Source organism: Takifugu rubripes, chromosome 22, assembly GCF_901000725.2.
Source record: "Takifugu rubripes chromosome 22, fTakRub1.2, whole genome shotgun sequence".
Classification (NCBI taxonomy): domain Eukaryota; kingdom Metazoa; phylum Chordata; class Actinopteri; order Tetraodontiformes; family Tetraodontidae; genus Takifugu; species Takifugu rubripes.
Window position 1 is genome coordinate 8,962,674 of NC_042306.1, and position 21,397 is coordinate 8,984,070.

General features: G+C 43.4%; 1 protein-coding gene across 6 annotated transcripts; it reads left to right on the forward strand.

The window, feature by feature from the left end:
• Positions 1–73: 73 nt before the first annotated feature.
• tnn (tenascin N) lies at positions 74–21,105 on the forward strand. Of its 6 annotated transcripts, XM_029830713.1 has the most exons (19): positions 74–199; positions 4,197–4,394; positions 4,622–4,822; positions 4,998–5,372; positions 8,282–8,415; positions 8,489–8,618; positions 9,635–9,817; positions 9,945–10,034; positions 13,009–13,272; positions 13,974–14,237; positions 14,424–14,687; positions 15,596–15,859; positions 17,427–17,557; positions 18,022–18,160; positions 18,242–18,393; positions 18,636–18,732; positions 18,839–19,003; positions 19,573–19,736; positions 20,773–21,105. In XM_029830713.1, exons 1-19 carry the CDS (start codon positions 190–192, stop codon positions 20,899–20,901), a joined length of 3,354 nt encoding a protein of 1,117 aa, XP_029686573.1. In that variant the 5' UTR covers positions 74–189; the 3' UTR covers positions 20,902–21,105. The 6 variants fall into 6 exon arrangements, with proteins under 6 accessions (XP_029686573.1, XP_029686575.1, XP_029686574.1 ...); XM_029830715.1 differs by lacking the exon at positions 15,596–15,859; XM_029830714.1 differs by lacking the exon at positions 14,424–14,687.
• The last annotated feature ends 292 nt before the right edge of the window (positions 21,106–21,397 follow it).

The window sequence follows — 21,397 nt, forward strand, 5'->3', positions numbered from 1 at the left end:
ATTGGCCTGCAGACGTTTTAGGAGAGATTTGAGATATTCAAGAGGGAGGGAGCCGGCCGACCCTGACAGTGAGGTGGGCTTTAAATCACAGGAGCCGACCTGTCAGCAGGTGGCACGTGGAGAGATTTGGTGACATTCAGCCCTTTAGAGAAAGGAGAAAGAGAGTAGAGAAAGAGAAAGCTAGCCAGGATGATTGAAGGTAAGACACCAACTCAACTGATGATGTATTCGTAGATCTTAAGTATATATGTGTAACAAGGTTTCAAATGAGATAAACAAAACTAAGTGCATTTCTTTAAGGATCAAGAGGGGAAATAAGAGTTGTTGACCCGAAGCTCTAGTTTGTTGTGCTCAGAGAGCCCTCTCGCTACAGCATCCCATGGGGACCAATTATATCATGTGTTATATCTTCTCTTTTTGGCACTTTTCTCCCCCTCTCTGTCCAAAAAAGTACCGTTTTCTTAACTGCCGCTCTGCCCATCCACATCAACTTCTTTCAGTTTAACTTGACACCGGGAATTTATCACGTGTCCCTGCGGGAACCAAAGCTGGTACAATTTTAGCCTTTATATATTTTACTGGAATGAAAAAGGTGGAAATGGCTTCTGGTGGAGACAGTTGCAAGCCGATGTTTTACACATCTCTTTTACCTATAAGGAGCACTCATCACATTATTTCTGCAATTCAGATTTTTAGAAGCTCACACATGTTTTCGGTTATTTACAGTCTGTAAACTGTCTTTAAATGATCATTAGAAGCCTGCTTTATTTGTTTGAAAACAAACTGTTATGTAAGCTGGATTTACTAGGATGATCTGTAAATATTCCCATAAGACTCTTGATCCAGTAGATTCACCTTTAATGCTACTGTGCTGGCTCAGGAAATCCACAGAAGCACTCTGACAAAATGGGCTGCAGATGTGAGTTTTCTGAGAGTGAGAGACATAGAAAAAAAAGAAAGCGAGAGGGTGAGTGAGTGGGTGGCTTATTAAAAGTCTTCAGACTGCAAGAATTCCGTCAGAGATTTTATTTCCTTTCGGGAGAACGAGATCATCTGGGACATTAAAGCAACTCAGATTCTGTTATCACATGTAATAGCCATGTCTGGCTCTGGAACTCTCTTAATGCAACTCATTATGGCTTTTCCATTCATTTTCATCTAAATGGCCAAACGAAGCGACCTAGCTCCTATTGAGACGAGGTCTTTATCGAGGGGTTTTATTAGTGGCCTGCGTAGCAGCGGGAGGCAGACAGAAGCCTGGAGATATGAGCTCTCCTCTCAGACGATAATTGCTTTCAGCTTTGTTTTATTCATGCAGGCTTCCTACCTTCTGTCCGCCAGCCGCTGCGAGACAAGGCGGAAAGGAAGGGAGGATGAGGACATTTGCGGCGAAGGCTCCTTCCTTCTGCCGCTCGTCTTTTGATGAAAGTAGTCTGTCTTTGAAACCTGGTGAAACAGTCGTCCCATTTGTCTGGAGCTTTAACGGCTCTCCTGGGAGGACCGAATCAAAGGAGCACAGGCCAGAGCGAGACTCCTTCTGCTTATCGGCTCTGCAGGCCTAAATATTCTCACAGCGACTCTCCCCTTGTCTACGTTCTGCTGAGGGTCACCCGCCCCCACCCCCCTGCACAGACAGAAAAATCCGAGCGGCTCGTAAAGATGCCATTGCTGAAAGGTGTCCGTGCATCCGGACAGTGCCCTATTGTCCCCGTCTCATTAAAACGGTGACGCCCCCCCTACTGGAGGGGATCCGCCTTCAGACCCTTTCTACACATATTGTACACAGATGAGCAGTGTTGCGTGGGTGTCCTTCCCACCAGCATACCCAAAGAAACCCACACAGGACCAGGTCGTAAACATACATTTTACAGGCTCGGTGAAATCGCATGGCTTTGACATCGGGAGGTTATCGTCGGGGAGGAATTTTTAACTGTATTTAAGGACATGTTGAATTTTTACTGAGATGGTGAGAGTGCCAGGATGAAACATTACCTGGAAGGGCTGCGTGGCCTGCTTTTCTGCTTTATTCGGCGGTCTTCAAGCACATTCAGTAACTACAGTCAACTGCCTCTTGGTAATGGTTGAGGGGGATGCTGTTGCCAACCAGACGTCAGTGTGTTGCAGTTCGATCAGCGGGGCACTCAGCCAATCCTGCTCTGCGTTCAATTAAAGAAAACAAACAATCACCAACTTCCCGTTCTTTTTAATCTTCGGATCAAGTATATTTGATCCCCTTGTAAAGACTAACTATCCATCCATCAACCATTTCTTCTTCAATGGTGGTGGATCTCAGTTGTGCTTGGAAGATCAGAAAGCCGTCATCTCCAAGAAAAACTAGGAAAAAGCTCTGGAAAACTGAAACCAGTGTATAAAAGCGTGACAGGGAGCTATAAACATTCTTGTTAAACATCTCTACATCAGTCCTCATGGCTACAGTGGACCGCGCTCTGCATAATGTGGCTAAACGCTGAGCTGCATTCAAAAGCAATCCATCAAGTCCTTTGTCACATATTCAAACTTTCACCCTTGCTCTGGATTTTTCATCTCTTGCGCCTTCACGTTTCCAGTTTTCCCTTCACCTTCTGCAATTAATGTCTCTCCTACTTCATTTTTGGCCATTGATAAAAAACGCCCAGGAAGGTTTTGGCCAACAAACAGGCTCAAAAAAGCTATTTCTCAGTGATGTCATTGCTTGAATTTCTCAAGCTGGCAGCGGCGTCATCCTCAATCTTTAAACCAGTAGCAATTAAATTGACAGCTTAAGCAACCCACTAGGGTCGGGATGATTACAAGTGCATTTGTCTCTTGTTAATTGGGTCCAAAGAAATTGAGATTGCAGAGCAACTTGGGTTACATCAGCCTCAAGCTTCAAACCAAGATTTGATTTTCCCGAGTCAAGTGGGGCTTAATGGTTTGGTTATGTTTTGAAAAATACTCCAAATGTCAGATATCGTCCCTCAGCTGAGAATCTCTTTTAATCTGATAATGAGTGTCATTATGGTAGCTGGAGGATCAACGTGCTTTGAGGCCACTTGTTGACATCCTAATGTTCTACCCATCACTCACACAGATTCCAGTGGGATTTCTACATTGGTTTTCCGTCCCATCCCATTTTTTTTCTTTTCCATCTGTTTTAGTCTCTGTGTTGTTAAAAAAAAGAATAATGTCAGAATAAATTACATAAATTATAAGAACTTTATCTATCCTACTAAAACTTTCTCTACTCACAAAGTAACAAAAGAAATGACTCTTTTCCAGAATTTCCATCTGTTTTATTTCAGCATATATTCATTTCTAAGTGAGTTTTCCAGCATTCAAGTGTCTCAATTTCTAAACCATTAAAGTCACTACTAGGTTTTATGGACCACACATGTTACACAGTTACTTTTACAGCAACTGAAGCTCGAATGCAAAATGAAGGTTAAAATAATCACACTATTTTAAAAGCATGTAATTTGGTCACCTGGAAAAGCCTCCGGAGAGGCATCACTCACATTAAACATCCAGACATCATCACAAAGCACACATTTATAACACTCTCTGCAGCTCTGAAAAGCTCACGGAGCAAAGGAAAAGTACCTTCCGTGGAGGGATGACTGCTCCCTTTTTTGCTGCCAGCCTGTAAAAGTCACACACAAAGCGCTCGCTGAAACAACACCGAGTACGGAAGGGCGAAATGCACTCTATGGACAGACCACCTGGCAACGTTGTCCTACTTTGCATTCCTGTTGTTGCACCTTGCCTGCACTGTGCAGGGAAATAAGATGACCCATTCTTTTAGCATTTACAAATTCAGCCGTCCATTGTACACTAGTCATGACACAGTTATGAAAGGGAAGAGTTTGTAAGAAGTGAGAACAAGTAGTACATGCCGCCGATTTTTCCACTTCAAGTTCAAGAATTTTTGTTGGAGAAGAAAACCTGTTAAAATTCAGACATGAAGGGGCTGAAAGGATTTTTGTAAAGTACAGAGCTGGAGACAAGGTTAATGACTTAAATCACAACGATCGAACTGAAGAGTGCTTAATCTGATATTTAATGTGCTGTTGCAGAATTATGCTAACCCTACTGCTTGCATAGTTTTGGACTGCCACTATTTAGCAAATTCTTTATGGATTCTGTTAAATCTTGCACTGTCCGGTGGGTACCTGCTGTCTGTATTGTTTATCGGTAAAAAAAGATGTCTCCCCCTGTAGGTGTGACCCACAGACCTCTGCAGAGTGTCCTGTTGCTGCTGGGTCTTGTCTGCACCATGTCACCCTTCAGCGCTGCCACCAGTGACCCACACGTCTTGTCTCCCGAGCAAGGAGTCACCTTCAGCCACGTTTATAAAATAGACGTGGCTGCGGGATCCAGCTGCAAATCCGAGGACCAGCCTTCGGAGGGAAAAACAGGTCCTGACAGTCTAAAAATCATTTTAAAAAAAAGAAAAAAAAAAGAGAACATTGCGCAGCATGTCACTGCAAGGGACATGGCAGTAGGTTGAGGGATTTGGCGCCAGCCGGTGGCAAGGATCCAGATTGCAACTATTAAATATCTTCTTTTTTTTTTTTTTACACTAACTGAATAATAAACACAATGTCAATATGAGCGCATGTTCATTGAAGTGTTTTATTTGCAGGTATACAGACAGAAGCTACTTCAAACGGAGAGAACGACATCGTCTTCCGGCACAACATCAGGCTCCAGACCCCAAAATGTGACTGCGACGAGTCAGAAAGCCTCAAGTCTCTCATGTACAGAATCAATGGGCTGGAAGAAGAAGTCACCTATTTAAAGAACCAGTGTACCCAGGGATGTTGTGGTGGAGGCGGTGCAATAGGTGAGCTGACGGAGGGCAGCCTCTCACCGGCTACACAACAGAAACAATCCAGAATGTTTAAAATTTGGGTTTGAGCTCAGTATCCACAGTAGAGGTGTGATTGAAAAGATTTTGCAGGAAATCCTTTATTCACAAGCCATAAACTAACTAACAACTAATGACCTTCTTTCTCGAGGCCTGGACACAAGCTGTAGTGGCCACGGTGTGTACCAGCAAGAGACCTGCAGCTGCGTGTGCAACCTGGGGTGGGAAGGTCAAGACTGCTCCGTGTCCTCCTGTCCTGACGAGTGCAACGATAACGGGCGGTGTGTGGACGGCCGGTGCGTGTGTCACCAGGGCTACACAGGGGACGACTGCAACCAGTTGACCTGTCTGGGCGACTGCAACGACAAGGGGCACTGCGTGGATGGAAAGTGTGTGTGTTTTCCACACTTCACAGGGGACGACTGCAGCACCCAGAAGTGTCCGAACAATTGCGTCGGTAACGGCCAGTGCGTGGACGGCCAGTGCATCTGTGATGAAGGCTTTTATGGAGAAGACTGTTCATCAGGTACTCACATCATTTACAACACACCCGATGTAATGACTTGTAAAACAGCTGCAGGCTAATGAACCCCGGATCATCTGCGTGAACGTACGGAAAAGCATGCCCCTTGTGGATATTCCAACTTTGACTATAAAATATTAACCTTCCTGGCCCTTGTTTGCACTTAGCCGGTTGTCCCTTGTTTGCATTTACCTCGCTGTGCATGGTAGTGGACAAAATTCCTATTTTTATTCCAGCAGTAACTGGGCTTTGCTGGTATTAAGCCGCAAATGTTAACTGCTCATTAAAAACCTCAAATGCTACTCTCTGTGCTCAGGGACCATTAAAATGTGACACTCGCTCCCCAAACGGCCCAATTCATCCAATTTCCGATGTAATAAAAATCTTTAGGCTCTGCTGAGCTTGCGGCATTTACAGTCCGTGTGCCTGCGCCAACCACCTGCTACTATCTGTTTGATGTATGAGGCACCATCCTGGGCCTCAGCAAACTGACCTTAGCTTGAGACAGCAAAATGGAGTTTTGCTATCACTGATCTTAATTCTTTCACCTGCGCCTTCTCATCCTGTGTCAAATCTGTTCCTTGTCAAATGAAGGTAATGGACTCTTTTCAGGTTTGTAATGGATTTGAGTTCTGAGGTGTAATTCTTTTAAAAGCGTTAACAGATCAGCAGCCACGATACTTACTGACGTTTTCTGTCACACGACTAAAACTGATCAATTACAAACTATCTTATCACTCGTTAATGCACCAACATTCATTTTCAAATGTGAGAATATTGAAATATTAATTCTGTGAACATAAAATGTAAATCTGAACCTACATAATGACCTAAACTGGGCTTTCAGAAATGCCCCACCTAAAGGCTTACATCTTTGCTTTGAGGTATATGGGCGTCCAAGTGATTCCAAACCTGCACCCAAAATCAACGGAGGACAGAAAGGAGGGATCACTGTGTGAAATGTTAATTTACTAAATCAACAGTGGACCCTCCCAACAGTTGCTTCCATTAGATAAAGTTCTTAAAACGCTGAAAATGCGCTTGCATGCAAGAGTGTCTGAGTGGCCTTAAATGCAATTTTCAGCTCAACGCCTGCCTCAAATATCTTTCTTTTGTCCTGTAAATGAGTTTATGCACTTTATCATCTACTCAATATTCAAAGCGTGGTGGTCTGAGTTAATGAGCAGCTCCTGCTACTAGGATATATTTATGATATTCTTACATTTGAATATACAAAATTTGCATTTAATGGCAATTTCCAATTGGGCGAGCGGAAAAATTGGGAGATTATCCTGCAGGTAGGAGGCTCTGAATTGAAACGTTGAAATGTTGTCTCTTAAATTCCAGCCTGCCGGAGGATCAGATACTTTTACACCTCCGATTAAGTGCGAGTTTATCTCATGAAAGGAATGCGTCCTCCCAGCTTCAGGACCAGAAACTCGGATTTACAACCTAACGGGATTGAAGGTTTCATTTTTCACGGGAGCAGCTTGGCTGCCTCAACACCCCCCCATCCCCCCAAAAAAGGAAAAAAAAACAACCCCAAACTGTGTTTCAAACTGCGGAGGCAGAAAATAGCGAGAGACAGCTCGGCCGTGAGTGGAGGTGCTGTTGAATGGAGCCCAACATCAATATCGGAAGAGTGTAAAAGACAGAGAAAAGCAGAAAGTAGGCGGCGAGGGATGGGAAAATATTGTGCTGATCTGAGGTGTTGGTGGTAATAAGCACCCCCGAGCAACAGAACAGAGACAAACTGGTCACGTCTCTGCTTTATGTGGCTACTTGCCATTTCACACCTGGACGATGAATGTCAAACCCACGGAGCAGTTTGTGGAGGGAACAGCGGTGTGGAGCACTCATACCACATTTTTAACTCGATGTTACCATGGCAACGGGAGAAGCTTTGGCACTTTAATAAAACATTTTGTATCCTTGGCTCCAACTAGGAGTCAAATAAATTCATTTCAAATACGGTAGTTTAAACCTGGATTGTAATTGTAGTGTTATGAGCAACTATTTTGCAAAATATAAGTTGCTTAATTTTCAGAGAATACATTTTAAGAAATGTCTAGATATATAGCAAATCTCTAAGTCTGTTCAGCTTGAGATGTGGTGACTTCATTTCAGTCCAATTTACCACTTACCCAGGAAAATCACTCATTTTGCAGGTTCTTTTTTTGGTTTTCAACATGTAAATTCACTCATTCAGAGCTGTTGGTCCAGAGTAATGATTGTTGACAGCTGTGCTTAGGCAGCAACAAGGGCAGATTAACTTCCTTTGGAAAGAAAAGAGCAGCCTAATTTGAGGAAAAATAACACGACGCTTCCTGCCTTAACCATGTGGAACCACATCTGAACGTGATCTGAATCTCTACCCTGTTAAACACGTCTGTGTCTGGTACCCTGACTTCTACACTTTTCCCTCACTCAGATTATGCTTATGCTTCTGTAAATGCACCATTGTCTTCCGACCACCACAGAATAATTTCTGTCGGAAAACCTCAATGCTGACTTGCCATCTCCTGTCTTCTTCTGTGGTGTCGCACTCCCCCCAGTGAAGGCCGTGTCTGGGCGCTGAAATGTAATTCGGGGTTGGCTGAAACCACATTGTCCAGCTGGTTCATAATCCTCTGACATAAAGACACAGAGGGGGAAAATAACATATAACCATTACGATTCCCTCCCTTCGTGTACAGACCTATCTATTATAAATGTAAAATCTGTATATTCAAGGATAAAGACACTTATTTTTATCGTGTTCACATTTAAACATTACTGTGGCCCTTAAAGTGACCGTATCAGGTTACATTTGATGTGCAGAGTCCGTTATTATTAATAATTCAACAAAGATTCAAAAGCTTAAAAAAAAGCTGCATTGTTCACAATAATACATCTATTTGTCCTCCTCTCAGTCTTTGGCCCGCAGGGACTGCGGTTGGTTCAGCTGACCGACGTCTCTCTCCTGGTGGAATGGGAGCCCGTTCTTGGAGCAGAGTATTACATTTTGACCTATCATTCCAAAAACAATGAGCGTGCTTTGCAGCAGGTAATGCGCGTGCAGATGCCAAATCAAGAAAACAGTCAGTGTTGATCACATAGATGCTTTTGTCTTGTGAAAGGTTCAAGTTCCTAACAAGAAGAACTCTTACCTAATCACCGGGCTGTCTCCTGGGGTCACCTACGCCGTCCAGGTGTACGCAGTCATCAAGGAAGTGCGTAGTGAAGCGGACATGATTGAGGCGACCACAGGTGAGGAGTCAACGACAATAAACAGGCCTTGAAAACCTGGCTAAATTAGCATGGAACACAATGAGCTCATCATTAGTGAGGAGGGCTGGCTGGGCTTTAAATGTGTGTGTGATTCTGGGTAAAGACCCATTAAATTACAGGCTGCAAACAGTGCTGAGGGACATTTGTGGATTAAATGCTCAGATTAAAAATGACGGAACACTGTAACAGGGCAGGAAAATAATATGCAAACTAGCGCATGCAGGTGCTTTGTAATAATAGTCACTGAAATAGATATCCACATGTGGTTAGATAGATGTGTCATATATTTAAAAGTCCATTATGCAAATATAGGTGCAAAAAGCTAAATGTTTCATCTAATGCTAGCTTGCTACATGTTAAATTTAAAAGCAATTGCAAAGAAATGATCCTGGGGGTGCATTTAATGGAAATCAGGCCCTTTCACAGATGTGGCATGGACAGATGTGAAAAGAAAACCATTACAAGACAGGATCAAAGGGCAGGAGTAACTAACGGAGACCGAGCTAGACTTTAATGAGTGGCTAGTGTGGTTGGTCATGGAAAATGCGTATGGCTCATGGTTGGGTGAAAAGCACGAGGGAGGCAGTTTTAAGTGGATGTTCACCCACATATAAGGTGACGTACTTTTTGGTGCAGTTGTTTTTCATTTGGTTTTCTGTACTGAAGGCTAAGCTTATATTCTGCAAAAAAAATAAAAATCTTAATGCTGATTTGTTTTAATTAATTACAGATTTTTACTGCCTCAAAGTGTTGTGTTCAGCAATTTATGGACCAGGAAGCTGAGGCGGGTATTTAGCCTATTAACTACTCACTAATTAACAAGATGATATAATCAGTTGAAAGTGTTTGGGATTCGTTGGCGAACTGTGGGACGTGGCAGTGAAGCAGGGCAGGATGTCTGCAATAAAAGGGGGCTTTTAACAGGTTTTGCGGTTTAAAGGTCAAGACCGTCCACCCAGTCCCTGCGCGCTGTTCAACGCTTGTATGCCTCCCAGATGTTTCAGGCATAGATGAGTTCCAAGTCCTGGGGCAGACAGAGGTGTCGATCCAGGTGGGCTGGAAGAACCCGCCAGCCGAAGTAGACTACTTCAGGCTCACCACCACCGACCCCACCGGACAGGAAGAGGAAGTGAACGTGCAGAGGAGCCAGGAAGCCCGCACAAAACACACAATTGTGGGTCAGTTGCGGAACACTGCCAATTCACTTAAATTAGAAACATTTTAATATGCTTCTTTAGATTTGCCCTCAGTTTGGTCAGGTTTTTATTCATTCTTCAAAAATGAATGAACACATCTTTTTGGCAGGACTGTTTCCAGGAACTGACTACCAGATTTCGGTGCAGGCCATCAAAGGCGCCGCGGAGGGAAAGTCTTCTTCTCTCACTGCAGGCACAGGTCAGAATTAACAAGCCAGTGTGCTCCTTTGCGGTTCCTTCGAAAGCGATATTTACATTCATCAAGGGCTATTTTTCTTTATTCAGAAATTGACCATAGGAACTTTTATATGTCTTTGGATCATATTTAACTGGTCAGCCACGGGTGGAGGCGAAACAAAATCACTGGAAGTCCATATTCTCTTTAAGGTTGAAGTCCGGTTCAGCAGTCAGTCATTTCTGAGCTCCCCAAGCCACAAGTGAATCTGTGGTGATCCGAATCTAAAAGACATCCACATCTAAAAAACATCCAAGAAAACACTGACATCCAGTGGGATACAACAGTCAATGGTTATGGTGTAAGAAATACGAGTCAGAGCAAGGAGCCAGACACTGATGAAGGGCTAGAATTCACAGCCTATTAATCTGGACAGGTCTTAATAGCTGTGGTGAACTGGCCAGCAAAGGGAAACGGGATTTAATGACAGCGAGATGCTCACTGGTGCAGACAAAACGGTCGTCCATCTGTTAATGTCGGAGGCGCAGTGCTTAGGTCCTAAACGCGTGTTCTGACTGTTTTTCCAACTATTGTAGCCAGCTCTGACATTGACACGGAGAGAACAAGTTAACTTTTACTAATGCATTTGTTAGTATTTCCCAGCAAAACGTGAGTCGCTCTTCATTTTGAGAGTGCTAAAGGCACTGCTAATGCTTCTGCATGCAACAGAACGGTGAGAAACACTGACTTTTAGCGGCATTCATTAAACTAGTGTCAAATGTGTACAATTGATGTACTGCTGTGTGTGTTTGTGTGTTAGGTCCTTCATATACATTTCTAGCAAAGTTAATTAGTGACAGTCACATGCAGGACAATTATAGAAATCTGTATCAGCTTCATAGAAAGACAGATCTTCTCTGATGGAATCTATTACTGAAGAAATTCCCTAAACCCCTAAAGAATTAAAAACCTATTCCCAACCAGGGGGTGGATGGATGATGTTAAAGCACAATGCTCTGGATTTTGCCTGTGTGGTGGCGCGATTAAGGTGATGTAGTGGCTTTCATGAGAGCTTATGCTGTTTTTTTCTGCCCTAAAACTAGAATGAAGGGATTCAATTATTACTGTGCCACTGTGTGTTCATGTTGAATTACACTATTAAAGCTATGTAGTTACCTTTACCTTTTTGTATGGATTTGTGAAGGATCTCCATCTGCGGTGTGCTAATCTGGTGGTAATGACCTCTATGCCCTTTAGGTGCCAATCAATTCCAGGCTGAAGTCCCACAATGGCAGCAAACATATTAAAAAACACCCCCAATCAATTTTTACCGCAAGTGGCCGTCACCTGCCGCAAGAGTTAAAGCATTTTTCAAACCGGACTAATCACAGTTGGCGATATAGTTTGCCAAGAAAACAGCTGAAATGAAGTTAAATGTGTCGCGTGTGAGTGATCGGGAAAGCAGTTGATATTGCTCAGACGTAGGTTCCCTCCAGAGGATCTGGGTTCAGTTCTGTCACGTTAGAATGATAATTGGTTATTAAATATTGTTGGAAAAAGCAGCAGAATTATAAAGAATCTACCATATGTTACACCTGACATGTGGAAGAAGCTAAAACAAGGTGCCTATTGACACATGCAGTCATGCTTGAAGGTTTATATCCTCTTTTAAAGAGTTTCAATTAATCAAAAATGAGAGCTGTGTGATTTATGAGACCTGCGACATACACATACATATACTTTTTCTGCTTCGTCTGCCGACATACTGCACTGCTCTCACTGCAGTCGGGTTGTACAGCCTGTAGATGATGAAGTGCGGCGCTATTTTGCTCCCTGCGATCACCGCCGAACCTGCTTAACAGATCAAAGATAAGGTTTTCCAAATCCACTCCCTCTGTTCTATAGCATTGCAGACACCGTCACTGAGTTGCTGGGGGAGTAGAACGTCTCCCGGAACCCGAATTTTAAAAACCCAAATTCAAAAGTAAGTGGCAGCTCTCAGAAAATGCGTCTAAAATATCAGCTTTTTTTAAGGTGGGTGGTATTTGCATAACTATCATCTAAACTTAAGAGGGAACGTGTCTATTCAAATAATTGGATCCAGCCTTTCATCCAGCAGGGCTCTGATTGGGTGTCTGGCTACACTGTTATACCACCTTTTGTGACTATAAAGTACTTAATTTTTCATAAGAGTTATCACCATTATAATTTCATTTTTTTGTGTTTACTAGCTAAATGAACTGAAGATGTTTTTGTTCAACAATAACTCCTAGACTTCCTGTGGGTAATTAGACTAGCAAATTGTCAGTTATTAGTTCTAATAAAACACACTACACACTGACACATGACTGACCTGCTCTGAGCTGCCTGCCACGGAGGAGTAATCCTAAATGACGATTGCTTCTACATGTCCCCTCACATCCTAAGCAAGCCTCAGAGGCTGTTTTATTTTCTCCCTCTCTTCGCTCGCCTCTCTCTCCTCACTTTAATCGCGACTCCCTGGACAAAGACGAATCCAGCAGCAGCTGCCCCGACTGCGTCTTCTGTTGGTCTCCTGTGGTTTCTTAAGACTGTTGACTGTGTAAAGGAGAGGACCGTGTTCTGCTGTGCTCACTCCCTCCCACTGCAGTGAAAAAGGCAGATTATGTGCTACTGATGTTCCTTTGTGGATCTTCGTGGCGTTCTTGTCTTCGGCTGGACATTTATCATCCACATGTTCATTTATCATCTTAACCATGGAGACTAAAAACCACAGGGATAAAAAAACCTTTTAAAAGAAACACTTTATGACTTGAAAATAGAAATAGCAGCAGTTTAATCAAAAGCCGACGTGTTAATGTGTCTCTTCATGTGTATGATTAGTAGGCTGTGATGATATGATCACATATCTGATTGCATTTGCAGCCTGTTTCTGCACCAAATCAATTGTTTTCTGATACACCCGCATTAGATTAATCATAATAGATCATGAAATTGATTTGGACCTCTTCCTCTTCAGACATTGATGCTCCGACCAACCTGGCGACCACTGACGTAACGGAGGACACCATCACGGTGTCATGGGATCAAGTCCAGTCGGAAGTCAAGGGTTACATGCTGAGCTACGCGTCTGTCGAGGGCTCCAGTTCAGAGATTCCCGTGGGACGTGACAGCACCTCGTATAGGCTGATCGGTCTGAAGCCCGGAGTTCTCCACAACATCTACATCTGGGCCTTCAAGGAAGACAAAGTCAGCAAAAAGAGTTCAACAGATGCTGAAACAGGTAAAGTCTAAAAAAGAGGGGAACAGGATTGATTTTTTTTTAAAATTAACATGGAAAACCAAAAGGAAAAGATAAACTATAAAATGGGTTAATTTAAAGCCAGCATATTTTCCATTTCCAAGGAGCGTGTTTCTTTTTCTTCCCTTCTTTTACAGGGGAAAGTTCTCCTCACAGAGCATCCATCTTAAAAATAGCCCCTCTAAGCCCTTGCAGTGCCTTTTGATCTACTGTCTGCTGGATCGCTAGATAATATCCTCGTTATAGGAAGTCAAGAGCATTACAGGATACGTTTTTAGCACTTAGCAAAAATGCCCCCTCTCTGCCTAGTTACCAAAAGGCCCCAACTCTCACTGAAAAGGACATAAAAACCTTCTTTATATTGGGTCCAGTTTTACGGGTACCTCCTGAGGAAGCATCGTTGAAAATATCATCAATAATATTCAAATTTTGAAGCTGACAAACCTCATAAGAAGACACCCATCATACCCTTGCATTAGCTTTAATTATTGTATTTATTAGTCATATTGCATGCTCTTTTACTAACTTCTTTTTATAGTAACAGCATCAAACTTGGGTTCAGGGGCTCAAGCTCATCACCATCTATAAATATGCATATCAACATATGATTTACGATGCTGTTCTATAATCACTTTGTAGTGTCTTTTCTCTGATGGTCTGTACTAACATGCGTCTCCACGTAGAACTGGACGCTCCCACTAACATCTTGATCGGAGATGAAACGGAGAGCAGCTTCAGGGTGTCCTGGGATCACACCCAGGCAGAAATTGATGGCTACATGCTGACTTACAGCACCTCAGAGGGCTCAAGTGAGGAAATCTCCATCAGCCCCGACACTTCTTCACGCATGCTGACTGGCCTGAGGCCCGGGCTCCACTACACTGTCTCCATCTGGGCCATCAAAGGGAACAAATCCAGCAAGAGGAGCTTGGCTCAAGCCCACACAGGTTTCATATCAGCCACAACAAGGATTAAATGTTCAACATTGTGCATTAATCTGTTCCAGGACATCTTAAAATTCAATTAATTAGGTTCTAAATTAATCAAAAACCCCATTTTGGAGATAAAACAGGTTGGGTTGGGTCTCAGATCATTTGTAACTTTTCCTATGGTTTGCTAAAATCTCTCCCTAGAACTGGACGCTCCTTCTAACCTCTCAGCTCAAGACGTGACTGATTCCAGCTTCTCTGTGTCATGGGATCCCCCCCAGGCCCAGATAGATGGTTACACCATAAGTTACAGCTCTTCTGATGGGTCTAGTGGGGAGATCCCAGTGGGGCCTGACAGCACCTCTTACAGGCTGACTGGTTTGAAGCCAGGGGTCCGATATACCATCCTCGTCTGGGCCACTAGAGGTGGCGACTCCAGCCAGAAGGTTTCCATTGAAGCTGAAACAGGTCTCTGTTCAAGTGCAGTTTCCAGTCAAAGCCAAAGCTGCTAATCTGAATTTTATTTTGTTGTAATGTATCACATTAGCTAGATCACTTTAACAGGTCAGGTCTCACTAACCCAAAACTAAAAGTCTGGGTTGGGGTGTTTTCTGACACTGAACTAATCAGAACTGGAACTCTGCTCCGGTTTTGGCCCGAACATCTCTGGAAGTGCCGAAGCTGTAAATTAGGGAGTTCATTACACTGGTTTAACCGTCTCTTCCAACCATCAAAGGTATAAAACCATGCAATGGCTTTATATTTGTCTATATAAGTCATGAGTAATTGTAGCAGCAAAGGTTCATGGAAAGCTTTGGACCTCATAGAATCTGATCCAATAATTAAGAAGGCACATCTATTCCTGCTTGGAAATTTTGGAACCCAACATTGCCAGCAAGACCGTGCCACATTTTTTAACTGGTGTTAGCTTTCAACACTACGTGATGTAGATCGAACAATTAAGCATGACTGTCCAGACTCCAGTCAAAGTTCTTCTAGTTCCTCGCCGCTGTTAATGCCTTGTGATAGTTTGTGCAGGCTATCGAATCCCCTCGCTAATCATCAGTGTGTCAAAATGTGGCCAGAGATCAGTGTATTATTTGCACACATCATCATATTTAGCTGCAGAAGAAGACATCAGGAATATTTTATCTATTTACTGGTTTCCTGTGCGTATTACATCATGCGCAATGGAGCCAGTTGGATCATTTATGCGCTCATCAACATTGCATACTGAGATATTCTTTTCCATGATGCCACCTATTAACATTGTTTTACCATGGAGGTACATACAGTATTACTAATATCTTTAGCTGTTGCATGCATTTGTTAATTTTTCCTTAGTATTTTTTTCAACAACTAACATTTTCCTCTAGAACTGGATGCTCCTGCTAACCTCTTAGCACAAGACAAAACAGAGTCCAGCTTCAGCGTGTCATGGAATCCAGTGCGTGCGGACATTGATGGCTACATCCTCACCTACGGCTCCTCTGAGGGCTCAAACCAAGAAATACCAGTCGGACCTGACAGCACCTCTTACAGGCTGACCGGTCTGAGGCCTGGCGTCCTCTACACAGTCTACATCTGGGCCTTCAAAGACAACAAAACCACTAAGACGATTGCGACAAAAGCTGAGACAGGTCAATACAAACAAGCAGGGAGGGCTCTCAAAACTAAACTCTCATTCTTGATGTAACATCTAAAGAAAAAAACAGTTGTTGACACTGTTAAAGCAAGAAAAGGTTTGCACATAAAATTTTTCACCAGTGGATGATGACTTAGTTTTGTTCTCTCCAGCACTTCCAAGTGCTGAAATTAACCGTTTTCATTTTAAATGCACATACCCCGAAAACATCAAATATGCTTATGATTTCACCCTCCCAAAAAGTCCTGGCTGCAAATCAGTTCATGTGGGAGCGGGGAGAAATAGCAGCAAAGGATTGCCGCTTTCTTTACATTCAACAGGAAATATTTAATTCTAATTTATGGAGTGAGAGAACATTGAGGCTGTGTCGCTATGCAGAATTTTAATGACCTTTTATTTGGTTATTTCTCCTCAGTAAATAATACTTTATTTAGCGGCCTGGCTCTGCCTTAATACATCCATGTAATTGATGCTCACAGAGTAATCTAGCTAAATTAAGGAATTGATTTCCTTTATATGTTTCTTTAATTATGCTTCTTTTATGTATGCACAACACACAGTGCCATCATTAGATCTTTTATTCATTTTCAGATTTCCTCCAATGATTTATAAGAGCTCTGCCTTAGCTTAAACTAAAATTCTAACCTGCCAGAAACCCCAAAACCAAAGCCGTGGCAGGAAAAGCACAAGGTCAGCGGCTAAACCTTGTAGCTCGGTGTGGCGCAGCGCGGGAACAGTGGCGTCTTTGTGTGAGCCAGATGATGTGTGAAATCACGGACCTCCAAAGTAAAGGACGGACCTTTTCGGCAGGAAATGGCCACGTCTGGGATTAGAAACGTGTTGGGTCGTAACTCATTAGTAACCGTCCTGCTGACAGCCCAATGCGGTGCTGAGGCCGGATAGAACACCATTGTTTCGAACCACATCATCTGGCATGACTCAGAGCAGGTTTTATTACACCTGCAAACCCTAGTTATAAGCACCATTAATGTGCCAGGTTTAAATGTCCATGTGTTCCACGCTGGTAGGGAGATGTTATTGGAAGAGGAAATCAGGCATCTGCTTTAATGAGGGTGAATGATGGACATTTTAAATTATGGTCTCGAACAGAAACTTAGGACTAATCCTTATATTCAGAATCACACTGGCCTTCATTACAGGACCGCCTTCTTCTTACAGTCTTAGCTACAATATCAAATTTCATGTAAAATATCAAATATGAAATATCACACATCAGAGTGAGTGTAAACGAAATATTTGGAACGCTCCTTATGTTGTCCTCCATCCACATCTGTCCATCCTGGGAGATAAATTTCTCCCGTGGTGTCTCCTGGGGTTTTCTGGGGTGATCTGACAGTCTAAGGACCCAGGATGCAATTGTGATTTTGAGCCACTAAAATTGTCTTGAATTGATTTGAACTGGTCTCGCTCCCATCTACAGTCTGATAGAACACAGAAGAAGCCCCGGAGGGAGGGGGAGACAGTATTTAAACGTTGTTACAGCAACCACGAGTGTATTTGGGAGTGATGATAGGTGACCCATCGTGACCTTCCACCCACAGACATTGACGCTCCATCAGAGCTGAAAGCGACAGACGTGACAGTCGATTCTTCTGTTCTTACCTGGGTTCCTCCTCTCGCCGACATCGATGGATACATCCTCACCTACAGACTTGAGGACGGCAACATGAAGGTACCAAGCCCCGAGACACTTTTTGGAACTACATCAGACTTTTATAAATATGGCTGATCTTTTTTTCCTGTTACAGACTAATATTTCTTTTGTAATTGTCTACCCATACTGTCCAACTACTCTTCCACATCTGGTTAACGTAGAGCAACTTTATCCCTCAGGAAAGCTTCTGTGTTATTTGAAATAGACCAAGTTAAATCTCTGTGGAACCCTGACCTCTTGTGGTCAAACGATAAAGCTAATTGATGTGAAGTGCTTTAAAAGGCATAAAAGAGGTCATTGAACTTACCTTTTAAACATTTAAAGCCCTGAAGCCCATTAAATGCTTGTAGATACTGCAGTGCCACACTTAAAATAAACTTGATTAAAGTTCGGGTTATATATCTTCATGTGTTATAGCTTATGTGTGCTGCTCTTGCGGCTCTTCTTAGTGAGATTAACTGCAGTTGTTGCTTATTGCACAGGCTGTTGAGAAGCAGCTTGGACGCAGCGAGAGCAGTTTTTCAGCGTCTGGTCTGGAGACGGGCCAGCGATACGCTGTCACCATCATTGCCTACAGAGGGGACAAGAGGAGCAAAGTGAAGCAGGCCGTCTTCAAAACAGGTCTGTGCATTCCTGCCTCTGCGTCACTCTGTCCCTGCTGCCCTCTTCCCCTGTTAATGCATGTCATGCGTTCTTTTCTAGTTGGTACACTGTACCCCTTCCCCATGGACTGTCTTCAGATCATGAAGAACGGGAACAAAAAGAGTGGCATTTTCATGGTCTTTATTAACAATGACCGCTCCAAGCCTGTGGAGGCCTACTGCGATATGGAGACAGACGGCGGGGGCTGGCTGGTACATATCTATCTATCTATCTATCTATCTATCTATCTATCTATCTATCTATCTATCTATCTATCTATCTATCTATCTATCTGTCTGTCTGTCTGTCTGTCTGTCTGTCTGTCTGTCTGTCTGTCTGTCTGTCTGTCTGTCTGTCTGTCTGTCTGTCTGTCTGTCTGTCTGTCTGTCTGTCTGTCTGTCTGTCTGTATATCCATCCATCCATCTGTGAAATTATTTCACTGGGTTCTTTCAGGTCCTCCAAAGACGTACAAGTGGTAAGCTGGACTTTCTGAAGCGCTGGAGACAGTACATCGCAGGGTTTGGCAACATGACGGACGAGTTCTGGATGGGTGAGCACGCTGCCATTTCGTCCTTTTTCTGCAGACACTCAAAGCGTGCATGTGTGAAAATCCTTCTTGCTGCTTTCAACATCCCTCTGTCTGGCGCCGTCCTCAGGTCTGGACAAGATATATGAGCTCACCAACACTCCCACCCGCTATGAGCTGAGGTTCGATCTGGGCCTGGGGCCAGACAGGGCCTACGCCGTTTACGATAACTTCCAGATCGCGTCAGTCAGACAGAAGTTCAAACTCACCATTGGGAAATACAGCGGCACAGCAGGTGAGCCTTCTGCTGTACGATCTGCTCAAAATGCTGCCATAGGCACCAGAAGGCAACAGGCGGAGCTTCGCTTTTCTTTCAGACACATGAAATGAGCCACAGAAATTGGGCGTGGGTAATGAGAAAGGCTGTGGTGGTGGGATTACAGAGAGTTAACAAAGAGTTAACACCTTAAATATCATCCTGTAAGGGTTCTGAAAAGGCAGATCAGGCGCAACAGTCGAGAGGAACTTATCTTCTCTGAGTTACTGACAGCCACTATATATGGAAGTTGGTTTCTGGGTTCTAGCGGTCTTTGAAGCCAGACAGGTACACAGGAAGTGAAGTGCTATATCCAGAAACCCTGCACAGTGTGGAAACAAGATACACTCCATCTCATCTATGTTTGGCTTTTCATTGCATTTCCTCTACTACAGAAGTCATAGAACTTAAAAAAGTGAGAATAATGTCTGCGTGAATGTGTATTAGCACCACTAAATCTCAGTAATCAAACATAGCAATAAAAGAATCCCTTAACAAAGACACGGTCAGGTTGAACCTCATTGCTGAAGATTGTTGCCGGTCTCCAGGTGACGCTATGACCTACCACCAAGGCCAGTCCTGGACCACCATTGACTCTGACAATGACATCGCCCTCAGTAACTGCGCTCTGAGCCACCGCGGCGCATGGTGGTACAAGAACTGCCACCTGGCGAACCTCAACGGAAACTGGGGAGACAACAGGCACAGCATGGTGAGAGAATGGAGGTGGGGGTGGGGTTCTAATCAGAGTCTGTGTCTATTTGTTATGTCATAGGTGGGGAGATTGGGTCGGATTTTTTTCTTTCAGTGTAGTGTGTATTCTTACCAACAGGTGGCAGGTTTATTCTAACATTTCGGCCACTCACAGAGCACTTACACTCCCCCACCCCCCCACCCCACCCTACACCAGGGTGATGATTCTCATCCCGCAGTGAGTTTTCTCGCCTCTTCAAATTTGCAAAGCATCTACATCTGCTAAATGAAGCCACACTGTAGGCTATCCAAATATCGATCTCCTTTACTTGTGAATAATAATCCAAGTGCATGCTCAAACTGCTTTACTTCCCCCTCTCTTGCTGTTTCGGAGCCCACTCCAGCTCCAAATGTGAGCTGGTTTTAAATCAGCACAAAGGCTGAGGTAGCAATTGTAACGACTGAACAGAAACACTTGCAATAAACATTTTTGGCATCACAAAAAAGGGGACACAAACACTGGAAATATTCTGACAAATAATTGAAGGTTGCCCCCAGCCGACGGTGACGGACAGCTTGACCTCAGCCCACTTCTCCATGTTTTGTGTTTAGATTGTTGAGTTGCAGTTTAAATGGCAAGAATCTTTTTGCTAGTGAGAAGAAAAACACTTTTGCACACCAGCTATTATTTCTTTTTCCCCAGGATGAGAGGGTAGCAACAATAGTTATTATGCCGGCAGAAGAGCAATACTGAGGGAAATGCTGGTGAAGATCTCTGCTCTTGTCAAGATTTCATCCATAATATTGCGACAGTAAAAATGCCTCCCACCGTGTTTGTTCCCGAAATGCAATAACGGTGAAAACAAGTTTGCACTCAAGTGAAATGAAACCAGAGGCTATATTTATTAGTGTTTGTCGCTCAGCCTTGTCTGCTGGACCAAAGCAGCCTTCGACGGGCCCTTCCGTGCTTCACTTTGTCTACGCCTCTTCCATCAGTCTCTTTCCCTACATTCTTGACCACAATTTCAGTCTCTCTCTCCCCCCCCCAACCCCAGGGTGTCAACTGGAAACCGTGGAAGGGTCACCTCTTGTCGCTCGACTACACCGAGATGAAAATCCGACCCGCGGGGGCCTTGTCCGGCAGGAAGAGGCGGTCGTTAATGGCAGAACTCCATCAGAAATAATCAAGCAGCCCCGATTACATCCAGAAATCATCACATTTTGGGGCTTGGGTCTGCAGTTAGGCTGTAATTGGAAACTGTTTCCTTTTTTGTGGGGGATTATATTTATCCTCCATATAAAACCAGAACTGCATTGAAATTAAGAGATGTCAGTATTGTTCAAAATCACTCCACTGTTTTGGAATTGCAACCATTCTGACAGAGTATTTGGATGTCAGAGGCTCAAAAGAACAAAGGGGCATCATCAGTAAACACCAATTGGACTGTTTCATTGGCTGCCGTTTATGTCCTCACAGCACATTAAATGTAACTGGATTCATTTGTCTTGAGGCTAAAATACAAGGCACTTGTCCAGGAAACAGCTGGTGAGTCCATTTAAAAAGTTGTAATTCCCAAACAGTAAATGTTTCATATTTAATAGAAGTGTGCATTTTAAACCCATTTTGTTTTTGTTCAATTTCAATGGAAGTAAAATGTTTTAAAAAAAGGTTCTCTGTCC